This window comes from Bison bison, unplaced genomic scaffold (assembly GCF_000754665.1).
Source record: "Bison bison bison isolate TAMUID 2011002044 unplaced genomic scaffold, Bison_UMD1.0 scf7180017864263, whole genome shotgun sequence".
Classification (NCBI taxonomy): Eukaryota; Metazoa; Chordata; class Mammalia; order Artiodactyla; family Bovidae; genus Bison; species Bison bison.
This window is the reverse complement of record NW_011494835.1, coordinates 7,433,189-7,455,186: the sequence shown is the minus strand read 5'-3', so window position 1 is coordinate 7,455,186 and position 21,998 is coordinate 7,433,189. Positions and strand designations below refer to the sequence as shown.

Below are 21,998 nucleotides of genomic sequence, written 5' to 3'. Positions count from 1 at the left end.
TCTTTTTTGTTTTTTTTTTTTTTTTTTAATGTTTCATCCTTCTCTTCTTAGCCATTAAGTGTTATCATCGAGTTTTCTGACTTGGCAGAGCAGCCTTGCTAAGGTGGAGAATTCATCCTTCTCTGGAGCTCCAGTACCTCTGTTCCTAAGTTTTAGACCTGAATCTCAGCTATGGTCTGCCCTTCAACTTAAGGAGATTAGAAATGAAATGTTTCCCTTGGGATTGTTCTTTCATACTTTCTCTTTCTAAACCATTGTCTTTTGTGTATGTAAATAACTTAAAAAAAAGATGTTTATTATTTTTCTTTATTAAAGTAATACTTTTTCTTATTATAAGTGATATATGTGTACTTTAGAATATTTATAAAGTATAGAAAGCATAAAGGAAAAAATAACATTCTTATAATCTCATCAATTATTAATCACTATAAATGTTTTAGAACTTTTTCTACACACATATAAATTTTATTTTTTCAAAGTTGACTGTCTTATATATATAGTTGACTGTGTGGTACATTGCTTCAGTCATGTTTGACTCTGCAACCCCATGGATTGTAGCCCACCAGTCTCCTCTGTCCATGAGATTCTCCAGGCAAGAACATTGGAGTGGGTTGCCATGCCCTCCTCCAGGGGATCTTCCCAATCCAGGGATAGAACCTGAGTCTCCTACCTCTCCTGCATTGGCAGGCAGGTTCTTTACTCTTGTACAACCAGGGGAGTCCTATAGTTGACTCTCTCTCCATATGTGTATGTATGTGTGTGTATGTATATATATATATATACACATACATGAAAGTGAAAGTGTTAGTCGCTCAGTCATGTCCAACTCTGGGTGGCCCCATATATTGTAGCCCTCCAGGCTCCTCTGTCCATGAAATTCTCCAGGCAAGAATAGTGGAGTGGTTGCCTTTCCTTTCTCCAGGGGATCTTCCTGACCCAGTGATCAAACCCAGGTCTCCTGCATTGCAGGTGGACTTTTTACTGTCTGAATCATCAGGGAAGCTTATATATATATATATATTTGTGTTCTGCATCTTAAAAATCTAAAATTACAGTATGACTACTTCCCATGTTTTTAAGTATTCTTCTAAAGCTTAACTTTTAGTGGCTTTATTGTGTTTCATCCACAATTACATTTCTTCTGCAATTTCTCTAGTTGTGGTGAGCGGGAACTACTCTCTGGTTGCAGTGCTCAGGCTTCTCATTGTGGTGGCTTCTCTTATTTCAGAGCATGGACTCTAGAGTGTGTGGGCACTAGTACTTGTGGCGCACAAACTTAGTTGCTCCTCACCATGTGGAATCTTCCAGTACCAGGAATTGAACCCGTGTTCCATACATTGGCAGGAGGATTCTTAACTATTGGACCACTAGGGAAGTCACCATTTGTGCTTCATCCTTGTTTCTCTCTCTATCCACATAACTAATGAGAGGGTAACAGGCAGGAAGGCCAGGGGTTTCCAAATGGAGAAAATAGGCTGCAAGTGTGAGACATATTTTATCTCTCTCTTAAGCAGCAGGAGGAAACAAACTAGTGATATATTTCCCCCCCGTCTCTAACAAATTTATTTATTTATTTTTTACATTTTATTTTATTTAACTTTACAATATTGTATTGGTTTTGCCATATATCAAAATGAATCTGCCACAGGTATACATGTGTTCCCCATCCTGAACCTTCCTCCCTCCTCCCTCCCCATACCATCCCTCTGGGTCGTCCCAGTGCACCAGCCCCAAGCATCCAGTATCGTGCATCGAACCTGGGCTGGCGACTCGTTTCATATATGATATTATACATATTTCAATGCCATTCTCCCAAATCATCCCACCTTCTCCCTCTCCCACAGAGTCCAAAAGACTGTTCTATATATCAGTGTCTCTTTTGCTGTCTCGTATACAGGGTTATTGTTACCATCTTTCTTAATTCCATATATATGCATTAGTATACTGTATTGGTGTTTTTCTTTCTGGCTTACTTCACTCTGTATAAAAGGCTCCATTTTCATCCACCTCATTAGAACTGATTCAAATGTATTCTTTTTAATGGCTGAGTAATACTCCATTGTGTATATGTACCACAGCTTTCTTATCCATTCATCTGCTGATGGACATCTAGGTTGCTTCCATGTCCTGGCTATTATAAACAGTGCTGCGATGAACATTGGGGTACACGTGTCTCTTTCAATTCTTGTTTCCTCAGTGTGTATGCCCAGCAGTGGGATTGCTGGATCATAATCTAACAAATTTAAAAAGAGGTTTCTCTTAAAATACTGTGTTGCTGTGACACCTGGTTCCTCCTGAACTTAACTAGTCTCAAACCTTGAGCTCAAACCTTGAGCTAACCAATGCATTTTTCTTATAGAAATGTTTATCTTAAGCTATGTTAATGTGCTATGCATTTACCCCAGGCTCTGTCTTCAAGTCGGTTCTGCCTAATGGCTCAGAACCAACTTGAGATACTAGTATGTTATACTCAGACATTGTTCCCCTAATCTATGTAAATGAAACTATTTGTAATCTGTAATTACTATTTGGTAATCTGCCTTTCTACAAGATTCAGGTCAATTGTTTTATGGCCAGGGATGACTCGTCTGGTGCCAAGATTATCCCAAAATACATCTTATGGGTGAGGGGCCTGGTGCCATTCTTTGAGTTTTAAGACATTCCTTTCTTTCATTAACAGACTGCTAGTAACTATATAGGAGAAGGCAATGGCAACCCACTCCAGTACTCTTGCCTGGAAAATCCCATAGATGGAGGAGCCTGGTGGGCTGCAGTCCATGGGGCCACGATTGAGCGAGTTCACTTTCACTTTTCACTTTCACTCATTGGAGAAGGAAATGGCAACCCACTCCAGTGTTCTTGCCTGGAGAATCCCAGGGATGGCGGAGCCTGGTGGGCTGCCATCTATGGGGTCACACAGAGTCGGACACGACTGAAGCGACTTAGCAGCAGCAGCAGCAGCAGTAACTATAGAGCATCCAGCTAAAAACTAGCAGGTGGGTATTCTTTCTGCCCCCTTCTGATGTCTATGTCAGAAGCTTTATCTCTTTTATACTTTAATAAAACTTTATTACACAAAGCTCTGAGCGATCAAGCCTCACCTCTGGCCCCAGATTGAATTCTTCTCCTCCGGTGTCAAGAATCCTGGAGTCTTCTGTGGTTCAGCAACAACCTTTCACTAACAAGGGTTTTTGTTTGTATAATTCATTTGGAACTTACCACATACTGTCTTTTTTGTGGTCTGTTTTATGGGTGGAGACTACTCTCTGGATTAGATTTGAGTCAAGAAATTCAGAAGTCAAAACTGTAGAGTAAAACTTTTCTTCTTCTTCTCTTTCTCTTCCTCCTCTTCCTCTTCTTTTAGGAGAACTGGGTTTGAATCTTTATCCAGGACAGTTTAATGATGGTTATTTTTAGGGATTAAATTTGCTTAGATATTTTTAATCTTGAACATCAGTATTAAGTTGATTTCTATTCAATTCAATCATTATCAATCTTTCTTTTATATCAATCTCTGTTTCACCTTGTAGAGCTGCTATCTGTCAAAACATATCTGTAGAGAGACTGGTGTTTGTTCCAGCACTCTCCTCCTCTTCATAGCACAGCAGTCAGACACCAATCAGTCAGCAAAGATGCTCACCTCCCCCAGTATTTCTTTCACTTTTAAAAATATTAATTAATTAATTAGGCTGCATCGGGTCTCAGATGTGGCACCGGGGGTCTTCACTGTGTCATGCGAGATCTTTCGTTGCAGCGTGCTCTCTCTAGTTGTGGTACCTGGGCTTCATAGTTGCTCTGGAGCATGTGGGATCTTAGACCAGGGACTGAACCCATGTCCCCTGCATTGCAAGTTGTATTCTTAACCACTGAACCACCAGGGAGGTCCCATCGTCCCTGGCATTTCTCCTCCACTCAATACCAATCAGCACTGGCTGAACATCTCCTCATTCCAGGCACTCAGGTGGGTTCAGCAGAGTGACAAAGATGGGTAAGAGTTGGCCTCTACCTATGCCAGGAGGAAGTATGGGCCAGTGGTTATAACACGGATATAGATTTGGGAAGATCCTATCCTTACTATCAATGTGAACTTGGAAGTATTAACTATCTTTGTCTGTTTTTAATCTACACAAAGAGGGGTTGAACAAATGAGGTAATCCTTTTAAAGCACTTCTCAGGGAGGCTGTCAGATAGGACAACCCTCAATAAACATTCACTCCAGTGATTATCCATAAAAAGAAGCTTATAATCTATGGGAAGGAAGACAGGCAGACCAACAAGTCTTGTATGTATCAGCCTGTCTGGGAAGTGCTGTATCATGGGTATAAACTAGTGCTTTGGAAGCAGAGAAGCAGATGGCATTCTGAGTGGAGGGCTCAGGAAGCTTGGTAGAGGAGCCAATGTTTGAGGTAGACTTTAAATAATCTTGGAGAACAGAGAATACTCACTGGGTCATTTCTATTGCCCTTTGTTCAGTGTAAGCAGTATGTGTATGGTTTCCAGAGAATAGGACTTTGATTTTTCTTCTGTCCACGTTTGGAGGCCTCATACAATCCATCATACAGTCAGCTATTTAATCGAGGTTGTCTGTCAATGTGGATAAATCAACAAAAAAGACATATTTCCCTAGAATTATTGAGGAAACTTCCACGCTGGCTCAGACAGTAAAGAATCGCCTGCAATACAGGAGACCTGGGTTCAATCCCTGGGTTGGGAAGACTCTAGAGGAGGGCATGGCAACCCACTCCAGTATTCTTGCCTGGAGAATCCACATGGACAGAGGAGCCTGGTGGGCTACAGTCCATGGGGTCACAAAGATTCGGACATGACTGAGCGACTAAGCACAGCACAGCACATTCTGTCAATGTGGATAAATCAATGAAAAGAACACATTTCCCTAGAATCACTGAGGGAATTATTTCATGACTAGTTCTTTGCCATGTAAATAAGCTTTAATTATGTAGTTGCTGAGAAAGGACTGAGGAACATTCATCCACTAGAGAGGCAAGGGTGGTCATACAATTTCAAGTTGCTTCCAATTTGGAAGGGTCTGAAGGAAAGAAGAAAGTCCAGATCTTGTGTTCGGTGTACAAGGTCCTTCACAATCTGATGCTAACCTTCTCATCCACCTGACCCCTTCCTACTCTCCAATACAGCACCTATGTTCTTTATAAAGCTTTTATTTTTGTACCCCAAACAGAAACCCATCCCTCATTTAACCCTTACCCATCATTTTCCTTATTCTCTTTTCTGTCCTCTTAGTCTATTCAAAGTGAAAGTCACTTAGTCATGTCCAATTCTTTGTAACCACATGGACTATAGCCCCCCAGGCTTCTCTGTCCATGGGGATTCTCCAGGCAGGGATACTGGAATGGGTTGCCATGCCCTCCTCTAGAGGATCTCCCAATTCAGGAATCGAATCCAGGTCTCCTGCATTGCAGGCGGATTCTTTACCAACTGAGCCACCATGGAAACTATTCAAATCCTACCCAGATCTTGAGACTGAGGTCAAAAGGGCCTTCTATGAAGATTTGTTAGCTCTGTTTCATAGTCATCTTGTTAGCACCAGCAATACTTTTGTGTCATATGGGACACATTTTTTGCTTTGAACTTTTAATTTTGTGTTGGGGTATAGCCAATTAACACAGGTTTGATCCTTGGTTCAGGAAGATCCCCTAGAGAAGGAAATAGCAACTCATGCCTATATTCTTGCCTGGAGAATCCCATGGACAGTGGAGCCGGGCAGGCTACAATCCACAGGTCACAAAGAGTCGGTCAAAGAGATTGAAGTGACTTAGCATGCATAGCCAATTAACAATGTTGTGATAATTTTAGGTGAACATCTAAGGGACTCAGCCATGCATATGCATGTATCCATTCTCCCCCAAACCCTTCTCCTATCCAGGATGCCACATAAGAGCAGAGCTCTTGTGCTATACAGGGGACCTTTTTTTTTTCCTGTTGTTTTCTGTATTTGACATAGAGATCAATTACTTACTCTACTGGAAATTTCTGGTCTGGGGCCTTCTTAAATTTCATTTATGTTCTCAATGACATTTAGTAGCATGTATGCAATAGGTGTTTAATAAATAATTATTGGGTTCTTGTGCTTAGTTACCTTAGAGCAAGCTTGTGCTAACCATGCGATATCCAAGGAAGTCACTACTACCTGGCCTTAGACATCTCCCATTGTGAAGTCTGTAGGTTAGCAACACTATTAAATGCTCACATGACTGAAAATGCTTGCATTCTGCTCTTTAATGCTGAATCCTCTGTCTGGGAAGTCCAGTTTTCTGTCTATCAAACTCTCTGCCCATTTTTGGATTGGGTAATTTTTTTTTTGTTGTTGTTGTATGAGCTCTTTGTATATTTTAGAGTAAGCCTTTCTTGGCTGTATCATTTGCACATATTTTCTCCCAGTCAGGGGGCTATCTTTTTGTTTTGTTATGGTTTCCTTTGCTGTCCAAAAGACAGTAAGTTTGATTAGGTCCCATTTGTTTATTTTTGGTTTTTGTCTCGGGAGGCTGAAGAAAGAAAACATTGGTATGATTTGTGTCGGAGATTGTTTCACCTACATTCTATTTTAGGAGTTTGTGGGATCTTGTCTTATATTTAGATATCCTTTAAACCATTTTGAGTTTATTTTTGTGTATAGTGTGAAGATGTGCATGCAGCTGTCCAGCTTTGCCAACACCACTTGCTGAAGAGACTGTCTTTCCCCATTGTATATTCTTGCCTCCTTTGTCAAAAATTAATTGTCCATAGGTGTGTGGGTTTATTTCTGGGCTGTCTGTTCTGTTCCATTGATCTGTATGTCTATTTTTGTACCAATACCATGCTGTTTTGACTACTGTAGCCTTGTGGTATTGTCTGAAGTCTGGAAGGGTTATACCTCATGCTTTGCTCTTTTTCCTCAAGGTTGCTTTGGTAAATCTGGCTCTTTTTATGGGTCTAAATAAATTTTAGTATTATTTGTTCTATTTCTGTGAAAAATGTCTTGGGTAATTTAATAGAGATCACACTTAATTTGTAGATTGCTTTGGGAAGTATGGCCATTTGAACAACATTAATTCTTCCAATCCAAGAGCATAGGATAGTTTTCCATTTCTTTGAATCATCTTTAATTTCCTTTATTGATGTTTTGTAGTTCTCAGCATATAATTCTTTCATCTCCCTTGTGAGGTTTATTCCTAAATATTTTATTTTTGGGGGTGCAATTTTAAAAGACTGCTTATATTCCTTTCTGATATTTCATCATTAGCGTAAAGAAATACAACTGATTTCTGTATGTTAATTGTGTATCCTGCTACCTTTCTGAGTTTATCAGTTCTAGTAGCTTTTGTGTGGAGTCTTTAGGGTTTTCTGTATATATTATCATGTCATCTGCTGATGATAACAATTTTACCTCTTCTCTACTAATTTGAATACCTTTTAGACCTTTTTCTTGTCTGATTGCTGTGGCTAGGACTTCCAATACTATGTTGAAGAGAAGTGGTGAAAGTAGGCATCCTTGTCTTGTTCCAGATTTTAGCAGGAAGGCTTTCAGCTTTTCACTGTTGAGTATTGTATTGGCTGTGGGTTTGTCATAAATAAATTTTGTTATGTTGAGATATGTTCCATCTACCCACTTTCATAATGGTTTTTATCATGAATGGATGTTTAGTTTGATCAAATGCTTTTTTCTGTATCTATTGAGATGACCATGTGGTTTTTGTCCTTTTTTAATTTAGGTAGTGTATCACATTGATGGATTTGCATATGTTGAGCCATTTTTGAGACCCTAGGATTAATTCAACTTGGTCATGGTGTAAGACCTTACTTATTCGTCATTGGATTTGGTTGCTAATATTTTGTTGAGAATTTTTGCACCTATATTTATCAAAGATATTGGCCTGTAGTTTTCTTTTTGGTAGTGTCTTTGTCTAGTTTTAGTATCAGAGTGACGGTGGCTTTGTAGAACGTCTTTGGGAATATTCCTTCCTCTTCAATCTTTTGGAAGAGTTTGAGAAGGATTGGTATAAGTTCCTCTTTGACATTTGGTAGAATTTCCCAGTGAAGCTATCAGGTCCTGGAATTTAGTTTGTAGGGAGTTTTAAAATTACAATCTTTTTTCACTTCTACTGATTAGGCTGTTCAAATTACCTATTTGTTCTTTATTTAGTTTTGGTGGGCTATATGTTTCTAGGAGGTTGTCCATTTCTTTGAGGTTGCCAAATTTGTTAGCATATAATTGTTATAACTGTTCATAGTATTCTCTCACGATTTTTTGTTATTTCTACAGTATCTATTATTATTTCTCCTCTTTGTTTTTTATTTTGTTCAATTGGATCTTCTCTTTCTTAATCTTGGTGAGCCTGGCCAGAGGTTTGTCAATTTTTTTTACCCTTTCAAAGAACCAGTTCTTGGTTTTATTGATTATTTCTATTAAAAAAAAAAATCACTATTTTATTTACTTATTACCTCTCTGACCTTTTGTACCTCCTTCTTTCTGTTGACTTTAGGTTTTGTTTGTTCTTTTTTCTAATTCCTTTATGTACTGGGTTAGGTTGTTTATTTGAGACTCTTCTTGTTTGTTTTAAAGACACTGAATCAATATGAATGTCTTTATAAGAACTGCTTTTGTTGCATTCTGTAGATTTTGTTTGATTGTGTTTTCACTGGCATTTGCTTCAAGGTATTCTTTAATTTCTTCTTTAAGTTCATGTTTGACCCATTGATTTTTTTTAGTCTCCATGTACTTATTTTTCTCATTTCTTTTTCTGTGTTTGATTTTCTGTGGCATGTAATTTCATGCCATTGTGGTCAGAAAAGATGCTTGAAATAATTTCTATACTCTTAAATTTGTCAAGGCCTGTTTTGTGCCCTAGTATGTGGTTAATACTAGAGAATGTTCCATATGCACTTGAAAAGAATCTGTATCTGGCAAGAGCTGGTACTTTGAGAAGATAAGCAAAATTGACAAACCTTTAGCTAGACTTTACAAACAACAAGAAAGGGCTCAAATAAATAAAAGAGGAGAAGTTAGAACCAATAACATAGAAATACAAAGGATAATGAGAGACTACTAAGAATACTCATATACCAACCAAATTATCAACCTAGAAGAAATGGGTAAATTTTGGGAAACATACTATCTCCCAGGACTAAATCAGGAAGAAATGGAAAATCTGAACAGACTGATTATAGTAAAGAGGTTGAATCAATAATCACAAGCCTCCTGGAGTCTGGGGAGAATGGATACATGTATATGTATGTTGAGCACTTTGCTGTCTACCTGAAACTATCACAGCACTGTTGATTGGCTATACTCCAATATAAAATGAAAAGTTAAAAAAACTGATGAGGAGGGAACACTTTCAAACTCATTTTCTGAGACCAACATTACCCTGATACCAAAACCAGATAAAGACACTACAAGGAAAAAAAAAAGTTCGAAAGAAAACAGGCCAATATACCTGATGAAAAAGAATACAAAAATTCTCAACAGAATATTAGCAAACCGAATTGAACTGTACATTAAAGGAATCATATACCGAGAAAAAAGAAATAATCACAAATCTCCCTATGAGAAAAGTCCAGGACCAGACAACTACATTGATGAATTCTACCAAACATTCAAGCATTAATACCAATCTTTCTCAAACTCCCCCTAAAAATAGCAGGGAACACTTCCAAGCTCATTCTAGGAGGCCAGCATTACTCTGATACCAAAATCAGGAAAGGATACCACAAGAAAAGGAAATTACAGGCCAATATCCCTGGTAAACATAGATGCAAAAATCCTCAGCAAAATATTCATAAACTGAATTCAACAATATATAAAAGGATCATATACCACAATCAAATCAAATTTATTCCAGAGGTGCAAGGATGGTTCAACACTCAAAAATCAATCAATGTGACATACTACATTAACAAAATGCAAGATAAAAATTATATAAACATCTTAACAGATGCAGAAAAAACATTAATAAAATTCAACATCTAATTATGATTAAAAAAAAAAAAAACTTTCAACAGAGTGGGTATAGAGGGAATGTACCTCAATAAAGGCCACAAATGACAAACCCAGTGACACAATACTCAGCAGTGAAACTCTGAAAACATTTCCTTGGAGATGAGAAACAGGACAAGGATGCCCACTCCTGCCACTTTTATTCAACATAGTATTGGAAGACCTAGCCAGAGCAATTAGGCAAGAAAAAGAAAAGTCATCTAAATTATAAAGGGAGAAGTAAAACTGTCACTATTTGCAAATGAGATGATAGTCTATGGAGAAAACCCTAATGACTCCATCATAAAACTGTTAGAATAAATACAGTAAATTTGTAGGATATAAAATCAATATACCTAAATCTGTTACATTTACATACAGTTATAATGAACTAACAGAAAGAAAAAGAAAACAGTATCCTTTACCTGAAACCATAAAAATAGAAGAAAACATAGGCAGTAATCTCCTTGACATTGAACTTGGTGATGATTTGTATGTGTGTGTTTGACACCAAAAGAAAAAGTAATAAAATTAAAAATAAACAAGTAGGACTACATCAAACTATAAACCCTCCACAACAAAGAGACTAATAATAAAATGAAAAAAAAAAACAACTTGCTGTATGGAAGGAAATATTTGCAAATCTATCTAATGAGGCTTTACTATCCAAGTAAATATATAAAGAACACATACAATTCAATAGCAAAAAACCAAACAACTGGATTAAAAATGTTCAGAGAACCTAAAGAAATATTTTTCCAAAGAAGACATTCAAATGCCCAACAGACACATGAAAAGGAGCTTGATATTACTAATCATCAGGTAAATGCAAATCAAAACCACAGTAAGATATCACCTCACACTTGTTAGAATGACTATTATCAAAAAGACAAGAAATAAAAGAGCAGGTTTAAGATCCAGCTTTCAAAAAACTAAGATCATCACATCTAGTCCTTTCACTTCATGGCAAATAGATGGGGAAAAAAATGGAAACAGTGACAGGCTTTATTTTCCTGGGCTTCAAAATCATGGTGGACAGTGACTGCAGTCATAAAATTAAAAGACTCTTGCTCATTGGAAGAAAAGCTATGACAAAGCTAGACAGTGTATTAAAAAGCAGTGACATCACTTTGCTGATAAAGTTCCATATAGTCAAAGCTATGGTTTTTCCAGTAGTCATGTACAGATATGAGAGTTGGACCATAAAGAAGGCTGAGCACCAAAGAATTGATGCTTTTGAACTGTGGTACTGGAGAAGACTCTAGAGAGTCCCTTGGACAGCAAAGAGATCAAACCAGTCAATCCTAAAGGAAATCAACCCTGAAGAGTCATTGGAAGGACTGATGCTGAAGCCAAAGCTCTAATACTTTGGACACCTGATGCAAAGAGCCAACTCATCAGAAAAGACCCTGATGCTGGGAAAGACTGAGGGCAGGAGGAGAAGGGGAAAACAGAGGATGGCATCACCAACTCAATGGACATGAGTTTAAGCACGCTCAGGGAGATGGTGAAGGACAAGGAAGTCTGCATGCTGCAGTCCTTGGGATTGGAAAGAGTCAGACACAACTAAGTGACTGAACAACAACAGCAAAAACAAGTATTGGCAAGGATATGGTGAAAAAGGAATGCTTGCACAATGTTGATGGGAATGTAGAAATTGATGCAGCCACTATGAAAATAGTATGGAGGTTCCTCAGAAATTTAAAATAGAGCTATCATATGATCCAGTGATTCTACTTCTAGGTATTTAGGCAAAGAAAACAAAAGCACTAACTGGAAAAGATACATCCACCTACATGTTCATTGCAGTACTATTTATAATAGCCAAGCATAGGAAAAAACCTAAGTGTCCAGGTGAATCGATAATATATACTCTACTATGTATATATTGTGGAATTTTATTCAGCTATAAAGAAACTATAAAGAAGAATGAATACTTGCCACTTGTGACAACATGGATGGACAACAAGGACGTTAACCTAGGTGAAATAAGTCAGACAGAGAAAGGCAGATACTAAAAGTCTCCTAATTGGCAAGTTTAGACTTAAATTGAAGAAAGTAGGGAAACCACTAGACCATTCAGGTATGACCTAAATCAAATCCCTTATGATTCTACAGTGGAAGTGACAAATAGATTCAAGGGATTAGATCTGACAAAGTGCCTGAGAACTATGGATGGAGGTTCGTGACATTGTATAGGAGTGATCAAGACCATCCACAAGAAAAAGAAATGCAAAAAGGAAAAATGGTTGTCTGAGGAAGCCTTACAAATAGCTGAGAAAAGAAGAGAAGCTTAAGGCAAAGGAGAAGAGGAAAGATATACCCATTTGAATGCAGAGTTCCAAAGAAGAGCAAGAAGAGATAAGAAAGCCTTCCTCAGTGATCAATGCAAAGAAATAGAGGGAAAAGAATAGAATGGAAAGACTAGAGATCTCTTCAAGAAAATTAGAGATACCAAGGGAACATTTCATGCAAAGATGGGCTCGATAAAGGACAGAGATGGTATGGACCTAACAGAAGCAGGAGATATTAAGAAGAGGTGGCAAGAACACACAGAAGAACTGCACACAAAAATATCTTCATGACCCAGATAACCACAATGGTGTGATAATTCACCTAGAGCCAGACATCCTGGAATGTGAACTCAAGTGGACCTTAGGAAGCATCACTACGAGCAAGGCTAGTGGAGGTTATGGAATCCAGTTGAGCTATTTCAAATCCTAAGAGATGATGCTGTGAAAGTGCTGCACTCAATATACCAGCAAATGGAAAACTCAGCAGTGGCCACAGACCTGGAAAAGGTCAGTTTTCATTTCAATCCCAAAGAAGGGCAACACCAAAGAATGTTCAAACTACCACACAATTTGCACTCATCTCACATGTTAGCAAAGTAATGCTCAAAATTCTCCGAGTCAGGCTTCAACAGTTCATGAACCTCCAGATGAACCTCATAAACTTCCAGATGTTCAAGCTGGATTTAGAAAAGGCAGAAGGACCAGAGATCAAATTGCTAACATCTGCTGGATCATTGAAAAAGCAAGAGATTTCCAGAGAAACATCTATTTCTGCTTTATTGATCACACTAAAGCCTTGGTCTGTGTAGATCACAACAAACTGGAAAATTCTGAAAGAGATGGGAATACCAGACCACCTTACCTGCCTCTTGAGAAATCTGTATGCAAGTCAAGAAGCAATAGTTAGAACTGGACATGTAACAACAGACTGGTGCCAAATTGGGAAAGGAGTATGTCAAGGCTGTATATTGTCATCCTGCTTGTTTAACTTATATGCAGAGTACATTACACAAAATGGTGGGCTGGAGGAAACACAAGCTGGAATCAAGATTGCCGGGAGAAATATCAATAACCTCAGATATGCAGATGACACCACCCTTATGGCAGAAAGTGAAGAGGAACTCAAGAGCCTCCTGATGAAAGTAAAAGAGGAGAGTGAAAAAGTTGACTTAAAATTCAACATTCAAAAAATGAAGATCATGGCATCCAGTCATATCACTTCATGGCAAATAGATGGGGAAACAATGGAAACAGTGACAGACTTTGTTTTGGGGGGCTCCAAAATCACTGCAGATGGTGACTGCAGCCATGAAATTAAAAGATGTTTGCTCCTTGGAAGAAAAGCTATGACCAATCTCAACAGCATATTAAAAAGCAGAGATATTACTTTGCCTCTAAAGGTCCATCTAGTCAAAGCTATGGTTTTTCCAGTAGTCATGTATGCATGTGATAGTTGGGCAATAAAGAAAGCTGATCCCTGAAGAAGTTGATGTTTTTGAACTGTGGGTATTGGAGAAAACTCTGGAGAGTCCCTTGGACTGCAAGGAGATCAAACCAGTTAATCCTAAAGGATTCAGTCCTAAATATTCATTGGAAGGACTCATGCTAAAGCTGAAACTCAGTACTTTGGTCACCTGATGAGAAAAGTTGACTCATTGGAAAAGATCCTGATGCTGGAAAAGATTGAAGGCAGGAGGATTAGGGGACAATGTAGGATGAGATGATTGGATGGTATCACCAACTTGATGGACATGAGTTTGAGCAAGCTCCAGGAGACAGTGAAGGACAGGGAAGCCTGGGTGTGCTGCAGTCCATGAGGTCATAGAGAGTTGAACACAACTGAGCAACTGAACTGACTGAAATAGTCTCATTTGCATATGGAAATTCAAAAAACTAAACGCAAAGATATAAAGAACAGAATGTTTACCATAGGTGGAGGTTGGGGGTGAGTGAAATAGGTATAAGGGTAAAAAGTACAAGCTTTCAGTTTATTATTATTTTTTTTGATTTATTTTATTTTATTTTATTTTATTTTTAAACTTTACATAATTGTATTAGTTTTGCCAAATATCAAAATGAATCTGCCACAGGTATACATGTGTTCCCCATCCTGAACCCTCCTCCCTCCTCCCTCCCCATACCATCCCTCTGGGTCGTCCCAGTGCACTAGCCCCAAGCATCCAGTATCGTGCATCGAACCTGGACTGGCAACTCGTTTCTTACATGATATTTTACATGTTTCAATGCCATTCTCCCAAATCTTCCCACCCTCTCCCTCTCCCACAGAGTCCATAAGACTGTTCTATACATCAGTGTCTCTTTTGCTGTCTCGTACACTGGGTTATTGTTACCATCTAAATATCCCAAGGATGTAGTATATAGCGTAGAGAATATAGCTGATAATATTGTAATGCATTTTTGAAAGTTGCTAGGAGAATAAGCCATAAAGGTACTCATCACAAGTAAAAAACCAATAACAAAAGAAATATTCAGTCCTCAAGTTATTTCTCAATCTCTCTCTCACCCATTCTAAAATTTGGAATTAGCTAGGAAACACTCATTATTTAAACTTAGAAAGTACTAAATTTCTCTTCACTTCAAAGTTGTAGTTATAACCCTTTAAGGCGATTAGGCATCTCCCAAACACTGGAAATTATTGGTTTGTTGGTGAATGGTAGTCTTTAAATATCATTTTTAGGTAAGAATTGTCTGAGGACTTCTGACTTGTTCATAATAAACCTACTAAATTATTTGCTGACATGGCAAATACTTCAAAGAGCAAGACTGGACAAGGAAACCTCTGTAATTTCTTTGTTGTGAGTTATTTATTACCTTGTGAGTTATTCAGCAACCTCCAGGTTCTTTTGATGACTGAGATAAGATTATACAGATGATCTTCTGGACCTTGGATCCAAAGTGGATGAAATGAGCAGAACAAGGACACATGCATGATCATTAATTTCATCAAAATGGTGCTTGGCCTTGAGTGCGTATAGTGCTCTCATTCTAGTTTTATTCTTGCCACACTGAGTTTGGTTTCTCTTCCTATGCAATGTCCCGTTTCCTGAACATTGCTGTGTATTTTTTCAGATAAACGTAATTTAATTTATTTCAATAAAATTGTCCATTTAACATTTTTGGGGGACTACTTGGTAGAGGTTATTTGTTCAATAATCATTTGCTAATGGAATTAAGTATTAGGGTGTCTAAGAATATAATTATTAAATACATACTTGCTCTTACTCTACTTTAACTTTTGAGTAATTTTTGAATGCTTCTGTCAAAATGACTTTCTAATTCTAGAGTAGCTTGTATGATTTGTAAAGTAGCAAAGGATTAATTTAATTATATTATTATATAATATAATTTAATTATATTACTTCTTTTTATTTACTATTTTTGGAGGAGCTAAGTCACTGTATCAATGCTATTAAACCATCAACATGCAATTACTCCTCTACAAATTTTGAAAATTTTCTTAATTTTGACTAAGCTTTTTGTGGTTGGCTGAAAGTGAGTGCAAGCTATATATATTCATAGTTAACACTTTTTAAAGGAAACCAGCAAATATGGAACCCACTCCAGTGTTCTTGCCTGGAGAATCCCAGGGATGTGGGAGCCTGGTGGGCTGCCGTCTATGGGGACGCACAGAGTCAGACACGACTGAAGCGACTTAGCAGCAGCAGCAAATTTGGAAATTCTTGATTCTAGAGTCAAAATTATCGCTGAAGGCCAGCAGGACACACTGACCGTGTGCACCATTACAGCATACCAGCCACTCTGTGGTTCCATTTTTCTACTTTGATTTCAACGTCCCCTTCCCTGCCAATGTCAATGTGAATAAAGAGGAAGTTTTGGGTGCAGAAGGCACCCCCACCTCCCTCTCATACACCTCATGGAGCATTGTGCCCCTCTGTGAGAACACTAATATGCTCACCAACCCCGCTCTCCACCTGCTCTCCACGCCTGGGGGGAAGGAACTGGATGCAGACCTCTGTGCAACCAGTAGGATTTTATGCCCACTATGTGACATGGGCCTTTAGAACCATCTCTTTGTCCTCAGTATCTCACATTATCAGCACCAAGATAAAAGCGCTGGAGCACCCATCAAAATGAGAACGTAGTGTTCCATGATGTTAGGACATTCTGAAAACCTAGGGATATTCTGAAAGCTCCCCCAACCCTAAATATCTGCTTCAGTGTCTTTGAGAAGACCATGACACTGTGGCCTACATTTACATGGCAGTTCATAGTTGACAAAGCCTTTTCACTGGCATCATTCCATCTAATTTTCTATGAACCTGTAATCAGTTCATGACTTCTTGAAACAAAGGATAAAATGGGCTTAGAGAGGTTGAGTAATTTACTGAAGGTCACAAACAAGTGGTAGATTACTTGCTCTGAGTCTAGAGTCCTTTCTACAATATCGAAGCAAGTCACATGTAAACTAAACTAAACTAAGCTAAAACTCTTTACATGAATAAGCTTTCATTACACATTTAGAGATGAAGCTCAAAATGTAAATCTTCCTTAGAGAAAGGATTAACAAGTGGGTACCATAGGCTTTCACAAGTTCAAAACGATTAAATATTTCGGGGTTGCAGACTTAAGCCATGGTAGTTAATAGAAAAGTTCTCGTTCAAAAATACTTTTGCAAAAACATACATCTATATGTGTATGTGCATAGAAAATCCATTGCTTTGGATGTCTGTGCCATTTCTTAGTTACCCATTTTACATGCTGTGTCCACAGCTGCTTTATTCCCATCCCTAGACTTCAAGTTGCCATATTACTTTTTAGCTACCTTATGGCTCATTTTCAGTTAACCACAGTTGCAATGATAATAATTAAGATCTTTTAACCAATAAACTTCTTTCTTGAGTAAAAATTAGACTTTTTGGAATATGATTCTAAGAATAGTTCAGTTTTCAGATTTAGTATTCAAACTTCACATTTATCACATGTAGTGTGAAATGTAGTATAAAAACACTTCCCTTCACCTTAAACATGTGTGATATTTACCTTAAAAAATTTCCTTCATTTAGAATTTCTGGACCTTCTCCACTTATAAATCAGAGTGTATTCTTTTTCAAACTATAGTTTTTACTGTAGGGTTTTGCTACATTTCCTAAAGAGGAAAATACAGACAGTGGACATACAGGTAGACAATTTTGAGTACAATACACCATCACATATATGTTGAGGGGAAGTATAATAAGGTCCTTCTCAATGACTACGGCTAAAAGACTAAGGGTGGCAAAGACACAAAAAGTACAAGAAGTCAAAAGAAATACCATTCCTTAGTCTGAAAGGTGACATGATTCAACATGAGCAGAATGATTAAGAAGACTTTATTAGACTCAATTACACATATGATGGTTTATCTAGCTCTCACTTAAATTTTTAAAATTTGCTTGAAAAATGATTTCACATTGATTTTTATTTCTTTTGGAAAGCTCCCATGTGCAATTTATTGGTAGTACCTCTGAAGGACAGAATTATTGATGATGTTTGGCTGATGTTTCAGATGATAGAGGAGGCAGAAGACTGCCAGAAGTGAAGGTGTGTGTATGGTCTCAAAATGTCAGGATGGTACGGACACTGAAACCGAAAATAAAAGATAGAAATTGTTTTAGTGTTTAGATAATATACACTCTTCCATGGGAGAGTACAAAGAGCATTCAGTTTGTCTCTTTGAAAAGCTGTGTTTGTTTCCTGCTATTCCATTCCCATTCCTAATGCACTCAAGTCAAGTAAAAGGTCAGCTCATCTTTTCTTTCTGTTGTCTTTCTCCAACCTGAATCTCAATTATAACGTTCTGTGTGTGACTATCATTTAGGCTTCATTGTGTATTAGATTTTCAAAATATCATTTTTGAGAGTCTACATTCCTTATACAATAACAAATACAAAATAACAATTGATAATTACATGTAATAAGTTCATGCTATCTGTCACTCTGTAGAGCCTCATCATGTATTTAATCATTTAAACCTCTATTTAAACAACACTATGTGGCAGGTTCTAATATTATTTCCATTGTAGAGATGATAGATACAGGATTTAGAGAGACTTGTACCTTACTTTAAAACATACATCTCGTGTGGGCTCCTGGGATTTAAATCCAAATAGAAAGTTGCACAAATTATAAGATGATAGATAATGTGCCTAAAAGTGCTGATAATGTAATAAAGTTAAGACCATGCTAAAATTTTAACAAAGCTTAGATAAAGAAATGCTTAAGAAAACTTAAAAGTAGAAAAAAAGTTGATTTGTGTTTGGAGAGACTTTATTCTTTGGAAGATCAGAAATGTAACATTTTACTGGAACTAATGTCCTTTCTAAAAACCATCTTCTGATGGATAAATGGTTTAGAAAAAGATGATCTATGTATCTTAAAAAATTATTAGTATATATGTATATATGTGTGTGTATATATATACATATATATGAAAAAATGTATATAGATAATTTAGGAACTAAAGAACAATATAAAGAAGAAAGTAAAAATAACCTGTAATCCCACAACTTAGAAATAATCAATGTTAATATTTTCTTGAATTTTGATTATCTTTTTTCTAAACATATGTTAAGTTTTTATTGCTCTGATTGAAAACTTGGAACAGTATTATATATATAAGTTCTGTATTCTCTACTCTATAACCTAAAATTACATCAGGAGAATTTCCCAATTTAATGAAATCATTTCCTTTTAAATGGCTTAATTAATTTCTAGTAATGTTTGGAATTTATTTAATATTCTTTTAATGTTCAACTTTTAGGATGTTTCCAATTTTTGCTGTTATAGATAATAAACATGCTTAAAGATATGTTCATTTGCATATCTCATAATTTCTGTAGAATAGATTCTGAGAAATGTAACTGTTGGGACATAGGATCTACGTTTCTTTTTTTGAGGTTTCTTATACATATGACCAAACTGCTTTTTAGAAAGGATGTGATCTGGTACTGTTTGGATGCTAGTTTCTTTCCTTCTTCAATTATATTTATCAGACTAAGTGTCTAGTATATATTATGTGTATAGCTGCTTAAGAAATAGTGTTTAAAACCAAAAAACCTGATGAGCAGAAGTGTGAAGTCACAGAGAAAGCAGAGACTGTGGAACAAGAAGGTGGGAGTTAGGTAAAACTACCTATAACTAACTGTGTCTCATTTATAAATGCAAGTGATGAAATTCTTCTTTTTAGGTGTTTGTAAAAGATTAATATTAAAGGTAGAAAATGAAACTGACTTTGTTTTGTAAGTTTTGAAGAAAATGTAGATTTAAACATTTAAAATAGCATTTTGTACCCTTCCTCTTTGCAATAATTTTTATTTGTGAAAAATCCATTGTAGATGGAAAAATAAGAGTAAAAATAATAGTCAGCATTTTTTGAAAAAAGTAATATATGCATAGAAAATGATGCCTGTATAGCTCCACTGACTTCCATAATGAGTTTTTTGGATGTCTGGAATGTAATTTAAATTTGTAGCTATTAATAGTCAACCATTTTAAGTGGCCAGGCAGGGACTGGGATAACTCCATGTTATATGACTATATGTCTCTGATTCTTTTTCCTTGCAAAGCAGAGAATATTCTTGTGAAGATGGCAGAGGGTCTGATCATTCAGATTTGCTGTGACCAACATAATTTAGCTTCAGCAGAACAAGAAATACAAAGCATTTTAGTTTCTTGCAATATAATCTTATGTGTTCTACATGCAGAGACTGAACTGGGAATGGAAAACCAAGGCAATCCATCCTTGCCTTTCTCTCATCCTTCAACCTCTTTTTCTCTGTTAGTCAAACCCCACCAAAACTTAAAATCTACCTCATTCCAGAGCGAAGCAGGTCAAATCCTTCATTTATTTTTTCAAGTGGTAAAACATGGGTAATTAACTGATCCAGTGAAAACTTCTTAGCCATGAAATCAGTCACAAGTTTGGGGACAGATTCTTTACTTTTGAAGCCTGAAAAGAAAGTGACATCAATGTTAGATTCATCCAGATATAAGCAGAGGTTTAGAGACAAGACTTTCTACATAAAATTTAAATGAAAGTTTATAAAGTGTCCACAGACTACTGTTGCTGAGGTTAATAAGAGTGTATGTTTCAATATCTTTTTGAAGTGATTTGACTTTTAAAAAAATCTCCCCGCCCAACAAACCAGAGCCTTTGGTTATTAGTTCCCTCATAGAGAAGTTATAGTGTAGATGGTTGTTCTCAGAGTCAAGAAGAGATTCAGTAGTTGTCGACATCTGGGCAGTGAGTGCAGACATAAATTGTTGCTATGGGTTTCCTGTCCTCCTAGGCATCTCAGTGCATTATGCAGTCACCAGTGTCAAAACAGATGATGCTGAAAGATCCTAGTCAGTTTATGGGGACACCACTAAAGTCTACCTTGGGACTTTTTGGGTACATTAGTTCCACATCTAGTTGATTTGGAGCCTCTAGATACAAAGGAATCTTAGTGTATTTTTAACTACATTGCATTTTAAACCCTTGCCTTGTCACTTGCAAAAGGGAAGAATTCCTGACCTTAGTAAGAATTTAGCGCTCAAGCCTAACTGCTGCTGCTGCTAAGTCGCTTCAGTCGTGTCGGACTCTGTGCGACCCCATAGACAGCAGCCCACTAGGCTCCTCTGTCCCTGGGATTCTCCAGGCAAGAATACTGGAGTAGGTTGCCACGTACCACCAAAAATAGCTCCTTTCCAGGTACGTCCAGTCAACAGCAACATGGGGTTCATAGAGATATTTTGGGCATGAGGAGGTACTCCTACAATGACGCTTACACCATATGCTTCTTGACAGCACAGCAAGGCAGACATCTGGAATAAAATTAATATGTAGCATCATTAAAGTAGATTCTCTGGTAGTCCCCATTTGTGAAACACAGTATCATGTGCTATGGATCTAGTTAAATTGTGAGTGTGTGGCTGGAAGAGATTGGCTTTTTCTTCACTTCCCATTATTTCCTAAAGCCACTACATGTGGCTTTAGAAGATGCCCAGAAAATATTTTGAATGAAACGGTAGATGAATGAAATTGTATGTTTTATGTACATAAATCTTCTTTAGAAAATAATAAAGATGAAAATACCATTACACATATATAATCTGATTCTTCAAATAAAGGTAACGTTTATCATCATGTGACCCCAGAGCAATCTGAAATGGTTAGTTCATTTAATTATTAAGTAGATATCTTGCACTAAGTACTTTGAACCAGGTATTTTGATGGTGAACCAGATATATGGTCAGTTATATCATCAATATTTCTCTCTTCTCCTCTTGATGGTCTTCCTTTTTAATGGATCCATATTTCTACTGCCCATTTAAATGGGCACCATTTTCCTAATTTATATACATTTACCCTAAAGACCATCTCCAAGAAAAAGAAATGCAAAAAGGCAAAATGGCTGTCTGAGGAGGCCTTACAAATAGCTGTGTAAAGAAGAGAAATGAAAAGCAAAGGAGAAAAGGAAAGATATAAACATCTGATCAATGCAAAGACATAGAGGAAAACAATAGAATGGGAAAGACTAGAGTTCTCTTCAAGAATTTTAGAGATACCAAAGGAATATTTCATGCAAAGATGGGCTCAATAAAGAACAGAAATGATATGGACCTAACAGAAGTAGAAGATATTAAGAAGAGGTGGCAAGAATACACAGAAGAACTGTACAAAAAAAATCTTCATGACCCAGATAATCACG

At 37.1% G+C, this 21,998-nt stretch overlaps 1 protein-coding gene and 1 pseudogene across 1 annotated transcript in view; both read right to left on the bottom strand.

The window, feature by feature from the left end:
• Positions 1-3,224, bottom strand: part of LOC104994694 — a 5,347-nt pseudogene extending 2,123 nt beyond the window's left edge.
• Positions 3,225-15,362: 12,138 nt separating this feature from the next.
• The window catches only part of LOC104994662 (alcohol dehydrogenase S chain), a 23,336-nt gene continuing 16,700 nt past the window's right edge, over positions 15,363-21,998 (bottom strand). Inside the window, exons 7-9 of the mRNA XM_010848314.1 lie at positions 20,976-21,111; positions 20,116-20,254; positions 15,363-17,886 (exon numbers count right to left, since the gene is read on the bottom strand). Of these exons, the coding sequence (XP_010846616.1) occupies positions 17,862-17,886; positions 20,116-20,254; positions 20,976-21,111 (300 nt within the window). The 3' untranslated portion in view covers positions 15,363-17,861. The remainder of the gene's footprint in view (positions 17,887-20,115; positions 20,255-20,975; positions 21,112-21,998) is intronic.